The following is a 9,043-nucleotide window of genomic DNA, read 5'->3' on the forward strand; positions in this document are numbered from 1 at the left end:
CCTGGTGCTAACGGCAATGTGCGTTCTGGGTTTGCTGCAAGGCCGATGATTTAAAAAATGACGTAAATAAAACCAAAGACAAATAAATTCCATCATTGCCTTCCCGGAGGGTTTTAAGGGAGGCTCCCTTCAGCTTTTCAACCTATTTTCTGGCCGGGGGAAACGCAAGCACTGGAGAAACCAATGCAAAGCGCCTCGGGCACCACCTCCGGGCTCCACCGGCTGCCGGGGCCGTGCCGTACGAGCCGCGGACCGGCCAGCCCCGCACTCGGAGCCCGGGGCGGGGAATGGGCGGGGCCTGGGCGGAGGAGACGGGTCCGGGGCGGGGCCTGGCCAGACGCAGTGACGTTGGCGGGGCCGGCGGGGCGGTGAGGGAGGTGCCGCCATGGCGAGCCAGTCGCAGGGCATCCAGCAGCTGCTGCAGGCCGAGAAACGCGCCGCCGAGAAGGTGGCCGAGGCCCGCAAGCGTGAGTACGGCCCGGTCTTGCCCCGCCGCGGGGGCGGCGCGGCCTGCGGGCCGCTGTGGGGGCCTGAGGGCTGGCTAGGCCAGACCGGGCACCGCAGGCCGCCTCAGGCGTCTCAGGCCCGGCCGCCTCGGGGGAGAGGGGGAGCTGCTGGTGCGGGGGCCCGGTCGGTGGGAGAAGGCTGAGGGGCCGCCCGGCAGCGCTGGGGGCGGTCCGTGGGGGCCGCTGTGCGAGGGGGTGCAGTGCCTGCCTGGCTCGGGGACCGTGAGCGGCGCCGGCAGCGCTGTGGGCCCCGGGGGGCAGCGGTGGGTGCCGGGGGGGCTGCCTGGGAGCGCAGCGGTGGTCTGCGCCTCTGGAAAGCTGCCTCCTGGGTGAGGGGATCAGCGGGGAAGTTGGACGCGCCCTGGCAGCGCTGGGGGCCCGTCGTGCCGGTAGCTGGAGAGGCCTGTGCAGGTCTCGGAGGAGCTCGGTGACTCCTGGCCCGGTGGGACTGCTCCCTGGGAGGCCACCATCGAACCCCTGTCCTTCATGGCAGCAGGGTCTTCGGTTGAGGGATGCTTGTGCTTGTCTGCATCTTTCCTACCTTTAAATTCCTTTTTTTTTTTCTTGATGAAAACAGTGTGTTTCCATGTTGGAGGTTAGACGTTTTGTAGAGCTCAGAGAACTCCTTGAGGAGGCAAGTTAGCTTTTCCTGTTAAGCGAGAGAAATCCTGGTTAGAAAGCTCCCCACCTTTACAAATTTTTCTGCTTTGAGCATTTCATTATTTTTTTTCAATGAAGCCGCACTGTGTTGTGGTTCTACCCCTTGACTGTTTTGTGAGAAGCGGTTTGTTGTAGCTCATTCTAATGATGATAACCTTGGAGGGGAAGGTGTGGGGGAAAGTCCAAGAGGGGAACTTGATGCAGTAGTTGTTTTTTTCCCAATTGCACAATTGGCCTGAGGCAAAACTAAGACTTAATGTGCTTTCTGCTGTTGTCCTTGGGATCACTCAGGGGTGTTGCACACTCACATGAACAAGGCCAGACCTGCAGGTTGCCTAATGCAGCCACTGGCTTGGAGAACCTCTCAAGTTCTTGCTGGTGGGAGCTTGTTGCATGGTGAGCTTGGCTATGGTTTGGTGGCATGCAGAGCAGCCTCGTGCTCCTGAGGTGGGCTAACACCACACAGCTGGAGGGGCCACAAGGGTGCGTGGTGCCCTGCTGATGCCTCCTACAGAAGGACCTGCTGCAGTAGCAAATGCTACAGTGATTGTTTTGCATCAGGTAGCTGAAGAGGTGTGGGGAAATACATTCTCAATGCTTTCTCTCTTTATTTTGTTTGGTATGTCCTTTGGAAACAGGAAAGAATCGGAGGCTGAAGCAGGCAAAAGAAGAAGCCCAGGCAGAGATTGAGCAGTACCGCCTGCAGAGGGAAAAGGAGTTCAAAGCCAAGGAAGCAGCGGTTTGTTTTCTAGATCATTCCCTGTTTACATACCTAGCCCCTGAGCCTTGCGCTTGGGGTTACTTGCTCTGAGAGCAGCCCTTGGGGTGGGATGTGTTGCTTGAGGAGCACTTCCCTAACTGCCTTCCTCTGAGGCACAGCCACGTGTCACGGAAAAACCAGTGGAAGTGAATCAGAACGTTGTGTGTTGCATCTCAACAGGCAGAACTTTTGAGTGACAGTGAATTAGCTTAATAAGCTTTTGTGCTGGCTGGTGCCTGGATGGGTGGCAGCCTCCTAAAGTTGGTGGATGCAGCAGTGTCAAAAAAAGACCAAGCTCATTCCTTCTGTGACAAGCAGGTTTTATGATGCTAGTGTGATGGAAACCACTCGCCTCGTAGATGCCTGTCTCTTGCTGAAGCAGTTGTAAGGCTTGTATTCTGCTTAGCAGTGTTGCCTGCTGCATCCCAATGGGTGTGTTTTCCTTTCCTTTTGAGCAAAAAAGGGTGTTCCCAAAAGGCACAGAACTGAGGCCCTTCACTAGCCAAGGTTATTTCCACTGCCTGGCTGCCCCTGTCAGTTCTGAAATCTTCAGAAAATGAGCTGGCAGCCCTCTGTCCATCTTCTGGTTAGCACAATTCCACCTCCTCTGTTCTCCTACATAATAGCCTTTGTGTCAGTAGGTTAAGATTAATTTTTAGCAATCACTTGTTAGCTTGGTTCCCTAGGTGTATGATATCAGGCCATTCCAGGCTATTAAAGTGGACCTCACTGCCTGTCATCTGGTTCTGTTTTATTTATCCATCTCCAGAGAGAGAAGCTCTTCGAATTGGAGTCCCACGATGCTACTCTCCTTCAGCATATTTTTTCTGTGCCTTTTTTCCCCCCACACTTACAATGGGAATTTGGTCTCTCTGCCCTTGATGATGGGCCGAGAAGGACCTTGTAACCTCTGAGAGACTCCTTGCTGTGCGTATCATGTGGCATACAGTAGTGTTAGGAAGGCAGAGATGTTCATAAAGGCTCTCCAAGGGTAGAAGCAATGGGATGATGTGAAGACTGTGCTTAAACTAAATCATGGGTGTTAATTTTCTTAAACTATCTAGTACAGTAGTGCTCAGGGCTTCCCACTTCCAGTTGCCAGTACAGCAGGACCTTTATTTCAGACATTCTTTAGAAGCTCATGCTCTAAACTGGTAGATAAAGAATAAGAGAGGATAAAAGACACAGGCTGTGGACGAAATATAAAATTGGGGCAAGTTTAGTTGGAAATCTGAGCAGCGAATCCAACAGAACTTTTTTTTTTTTCTTTAAATGCAGTTCTTCCCTCAGCGAAGATTAACGGTTGAGATACACTGAGACAGTCCCGAATAACAAAATACAGAGCTAGGCCTAGTGTTTTCTTCGTCAAACTAGTCCCACGTCAGCTTTCTCTTTCCTTTGCTATGTGTAGGCACTTGGATCTCATGGGAGCTGCACCACTGAAGTTGAGAAAGAGACCCAGGAAAAGATGAGCGTGATCCAGCAGAACTTCCAGAAGAACCGCGAGGTGGTCCTCTCGCAGCTGTTGTCACTAGTGTGTGACATCAAACCTGAAATCCATGTGAATTACCGCATCAATGGGTAGTAGTGGAAGAAGGAATAAGCATACTGGAAATGCTGGTAGTAATGTCTGAGCTTCAGGTGGAATGTACAGCTCTTAGCCATACCTTAACAGTTCTTGTAAATGTGTTAAATTATTTCAGTGAGTTGTAGGTCATCAATATCTTGTTGGAGTTCTGTTAGCTTCTCTCTTGACACGAATTCAGAGCTTATTCAAACATTAAATGGCCATGTCTCAAATCTGTGCTAAGTTATTAAATATATATTCAAGTTGGCACGTCATTAATGCTCCCTTTTTATCTGGATAGTAGTCAGTGAGAGGTTTTCCTCTGAGAAGTAGGAAGAATAAAGAGATGCTGGCCAGGTTTAAATGGAGAGGTGGTGTCAGTACTTGTTAGACCTGTGCAACTGTATTCATGTTGACCAAAATGCATTTTTCGGTGTGGTGTTAACCTTTGTATAGGGGTCAAACCTTTTAAGAAGAATTCTCTGGCAGTACAGTGCTGGCCGATCATTTTCAGGTGCTTGAGTTTCTCTGTATTGAATATTCTCTGTATATTCTGCTGTTAGCTTGAGTTACGAGTCTGGCACTATGACATTTGAAAGTAAAAACACTTACTTAATTCCAAAGTCTCTAGTCAGTCTTGTTCCTGCTAACTTGTTCTGAGAATACTGACAGGTCTCACTGTGTTGCATGGGAGTCTGGACTCTGAAGAATGAGTATCAAGTATTGATAAAAGAAAGAGTAAGAGACACAGCAAATGTCTGAAGGTCGCAGCATGTAAGTTAAAAACCCATCACAGGGCTCTTGGCTCCTGTCTGATGCGCTTTACCTGCCAGATCGTTCCAAAAACCTTCAGGAACAAATGTTCTTCTGACCATTAGGGAAAATAAAATGTTGCCAGTTCACTAAAATAGTTTGATAGCCAGGTGCTGGGCAGTAATTATCCTTCCTGTTGTCAGGTACTGGTCACTGCTTGTTTATACCAAGGTCATACTGTATCCTGCAGCATCCTGCTGTACCCGGGAACAGTGTGAAATGAGTGTGTTGAGGTGGTCTGTGCATCGCTTTGTATCTCTTTAATCAAAAGTACACACAAATACATCAAGAGGTTTCACACTTCAGCAGTTTTTTCCTCGCCCTCTCTCACCAGAAGAGTATTAAATGTAGCTTTGCTTTTTTGTTGGGTTCCATCTAAGACTTTTTGCAGAAGAGGGACCTCGATGAGCATGTATCTGATCAGCCCCAAGAGTCATGCAGTTGGGGATCTAAGTGAGAAGCCTTGATGCTGTTCCTCAGAACATTTCCACACGCGCTCAGCGTAGCATTGAAAAGCCTCCTGGACCTCTAGAATTTGATGGTGATTGGGAGGGAGGAGAGCAGGATGGATAAGTCATAACAAATGAACGTCTGCCTGCAGTCACACAGGGCAATGAAAGAGGAGATTGCTATGGTGTCTCCTGGTGTCATATTTTATGGTAGTGTACCGTAGTTCTGAAAGGACCTATTTAGGAATTCAAGCTATTAAATGGGTTGTAAAATTGGAACAAAAGCCTTCTGCAAAGTCAAATGTGCCAGGCTGGGGAAAGAGCCAGGTTGGTACAAGGGGAACAGGATCAAAGCAGTTTTAATCAGTCTGGTCTAATGACTGGAGCGGTGCTATGGCCTCATAAAAGGTTGCAGCCATGCTAATTCTAGTCTGTCCTTTGGAGAGGAAACATTTCTTCCTGTTGAGAACAGGTGCTCAAACTCCAGCATGGAACTCCTCATAAAAGTCCTCCTAGCTCCAGGCTGTAATTAGCAATTTCATCCCATTTGTTTATCAGTAACAGACTGCTACTCTGTCTGGAAAAAAATACAGTGTATGCCCCACTTTCTTATGTTGGTTCATCAGTTTCCCTTTATTAGTGAGGATTTTGTATCCCTACTCTCTAAAATGGTAAGAGGCAGGAGAAATTGAAAAACCCTTCCCTGATTATTTCCTCTTGGCAAAAGGTGGTGTGAAGACTCTCCCTTTAGAACAATGTGTTGCAAGAATATAAATTTATCTGTAATATTTCCCTGAAACTTAAATGTTGAGAATTACCTGACTCTAACTTTGCACAGAAGAAAGTCTTTCCAATTACTGCTCTCCAGGAAGGCTGGCTTGCTTTGCAGTGGGGGCATCTTGTTTTAAATTGAGGTTCTCATCTTACACTGTGATGCCTTGGGAAAGGGACACCTACTGGGATCTTCGTGCCTAAGCTAGACTGTGCCAGAAGAATACTCTGCAGGGAACAGTCCTCCACTGACAGAGGTATGGAGCTGGACACGTGGCTTCTTGCCTCTGAAATCTGCTTTTTCTAAACTTTCTGCTACAAGTTTGATTAATTGGAGTAAAACCTGCCTCAGCTGCTAGTACAAAATTGTCTCTGAAGTCTCCCTGCTGCTGGTCTGTCTGCATCCTCCCGTGTACACGAGCCATAGCTTGCTCTTGTACCCAGAAAGGGCCAGAAGCTGCTTTGGGCACATACACTGCTGTCTGATTCCCTTAATTTGAGCTCTTGCCCCTAGAAACACCATCCGGTTGCCAGCCCACTCGCAGCCCTGGTGCTGTACGGAGGTGAGAAGTGGTCAGCACTCATGTCTTGTTTTGTTTGTGCAATGTCAACTGGGTGGCTACTGCTGTTCGCTTTTCCCCGTGAAAACTGCAAGCAAGCGCTTTCCTGGGATCAGCACAGGCACGTTGGGATTCACACAGTGCCGTTCGGCTCTGGTCATGTCTATGTTCATCAACAAGGGTTTGTAGTTGATTTCTGTGGAATTTCTTTTTGGACGTTATCTGTATATTTATAGAGTTGATACATTTCACTTGTAAAACACCCTTGAGAAGGTGTGTCATCTGTACGAGTGCCAGATGGACAAATGGCTTATTAACACCAGAATATGAGTGTCATCTGGACGGCTTAACGTGCACTACGAGGTACAATTAGGACATGGATTTGTGCTGCTTGAAGCCAGAGTTCCGTTTTTAAGGCACGTTTGTGTTGACAGAGCTTGCTCCCCACTTAGCTTGTGCTGTTCGGTCTGAAGGTCGGCATCTCCTTCTCGCCGCCGCCTGTTGTTAAGGAGCGATTAAAGAGCTAAGCACCCCTCGGGGAGGCAGAGGGGAAATCGAAGCCCCCGGTCCCACTCAGGTCTGCCACCTCTGCTCTAACAACGCTTGATTTTTTTTTTTTTGGGCAGTTCAGAGCCACTATGGGTTTGATTCCCTGTGCATTTGTTGCAGTTAAATCCAAAAGCACAAGAGAAAGGTGTAGCGATGATCAGGAGGGTTGAAATGTGGTGCGTGCAGTGATGGCAGGGAGGTCCTTCCCAGTCGTTCACAACCTGGGGGACCCCGCGAGGGGCTGCAGACGTTGGGCAGAGGGCAAGGCAGCACCGCTGCCGGAAGAGTCATTCAGACAGTGTAGAACAGCGGGGGAGCATGCTTCTTCCAGCGTTTGGTTTGTGGTGTTTCCTGTGGCATGAGAACAATCACCATTTAATTACTTTTCTAGGAGCATTTTGTGTGATATTTAACTTGTAAAATTTTGTTTGTTTGTTTCAGAGAAAGTAATTTTCCCCTCTAGAGATCCCTCCACCCTTGTCCCTTCCTCCCTTTCCAGGGTCCAAACAGAGAAATAAAGGAGGGAAATCACCCCAGTGCTCTCTGGAGTCCAGGAGTTTGAGAGCGCTTTCATTAGGAGGGGAGCAATTCTGGCTGCCCGTGCTTTATTAGAAGGTCCCCAGGCAGTTTGACTGGGACAGTTTCAGAACCATGAGAGAGGACCCTGAATTTTCCCAGTGTTGCTGGAGGTGCACGAGCCATTCCTCGTTCTGCCTTCTGGGGACACGATGGCTGCTAGATGGTCACGTCAATGTGCCTTGTACAGACCAGTCATAGCATCACAGACTGGTTTGGGTGGGAAGGGACCTCACAGCCCACCCAGTGCCACCCCTGCCATGGGCAGGGACACCCTCCACTAGCCCAGGTTGCCCAAAGCCCCATCCAACCTGGCCTTGAACACTGCCAGGGAGCCAGGGGCAGCCACAGCTTCTCTGGGCACCCTGTGCCAGGGCCTCAGCACCCTCACAGGGAAGGATTTCTGCCTCACATCCCATCTCCATCTCCCCTCCTGCAGCTTCAGGCCATTCCCCTTGGCCTGTCACTCCCTGCCCTTGGCACCAGCCCCTCTCCAGCTTTTCCTGGCACCTGATCCCACCGTCCATGTCACGGACAAAGATGTTAAACAGTGCTGGTCCCAGTCCCGGCCCCTGGGCAACACCACTTGTCACTGGTCTCCACAACTGTAACTATGTGAAAGGAATGCCATTCCTCTTCCTTCTCTCTGCCTGTATGAAACCTGCTTGTTTTTCCTTTTTGTCTCTATTGTCCTCATTTGGAATCTTTCCCTTTTATCTGACATCACTAGTTGTTGCATTAATGCATAATCAAAGACAAGCCTAGAACCCACTGAGCCCAGCTGAGGTTTTGGCTTCAAAGTATTAAAAGTAAAAAAGACTATTGAGAACCCTCAAGATCAATGTTTTGTTGAAAAAGCTCCCCAAACTAATGCGAGAAAGGAGCATAGCGTAATCTTTCTTTGAGGTTGAAAGGAGAAAGTACTAATTTCATGGAGAAAAGATTGTATCTCAGACTGGCATAGGAATAGAAAATAAATAGGTATTAAATTACATTTGGCTGTCTCAAAATAATCTAATAAAGCATCTGCTGGATCAATAGCTGAATCATTATCCAAGGCACATAGCAAGCTTTCCCTATTTTAATTTGAGATACAAGAGGTTTTACATTACCATAATAAAAAGAATAATACTTTAAGTCTTCATAGGAAAAAGGCAGAAGTAGGGGAAAAAAACCCCAAGAACCACATTTTATGCCTTAAGCAAGTGTCATTTTTCATTTGAAATATGTAATTTAAGGATATTGTGAAATGAAGTTTTTATATTTAATGACTGTCAATCTGTCAGCTTTGCTGAGCTGTTTGACAAAAAAAACCCAACCCAAAACACAACCCAGAGTCTGTGAAAAAGACTTTGTGTGCAGGAAGAGGGGAAGGGCAAGACAAGGCTTTCAACAGCTATGTTCTCCTAATTAAGGCTCAATGGGGAAAAAAAAAAAAAAAAAAAGAACAGTTATCCACTGAAAATGCAGTTTCATCAAAAGCAAATGAGATCTGCCTGTGCTGGCTGCTCCTCACCGCTGCAGCCACAAACAAGACTTATGTAGGGAGAAACTGCAATTGCACGCAGACTACCGCAAATAAAGCAGGAGTAACAGTCGCATTATCAGTGTTTCAAATATTGCAAGAAAGTGTATTGAATCATGTAGTAAATATATAGAGGAAATATGATCTTGGGAGTCAGTATAGGAAAAAGCAGGCTGATGAGCATACGTCTGGGTGGGACTTCAGGTAGTGAAGAGTGATCTAAGAAATGGTGTTGAGAACATGACGGAGGATGAGGTTATCCCAGAGAACAGGCGGTATCGGTGGTTACTGTTCGTCTGGGAAAGCA

The 9,043-nt window shown here is 48.0% G+C and overlaps 1 protein-coding gene across 1 annotated transcript; it reads left to right on the plus strand.

Moving 5' to 3' along the window:
* Positions 1-332: 332 nt before the first annotated feature.
* ATP6V1G1 (ATPase H+ transporting V1 subunit G1) lies at positions 333-4,116 on the plus strand. Its single transcript, XM_054848977.1, has 3 exons — positions 333-467; positions 1,805-1,905; positions 3,338-4,116. The coding sequence occupies exons 1-3, from the start codon at positions 386-388 to the stop codon at positions 3,509-3,511; spliced, it is 357 nt and encodes a 118-aa protein (XP_054704952.1). The 5' UTR covers positions 333-385; the 3' UTR covers positions 3,512-4,116.
* Positions 4,117-9,043: the final 4,927 nt, after the last annotated feature.

This window comes from Grus americana, chromosome 20, assembly GCF_028858705.1.
Source record: "Grus americana isolate bGruAme1 chromosome 20, bGruAme1.mat, whole genome shotgun sequence".
Classification (NCBI taxonomy): Eukaryota; Metazoa; Chordata; class Aves; order Gruiformes; family Gruidae; genus Grus; species Grus americana.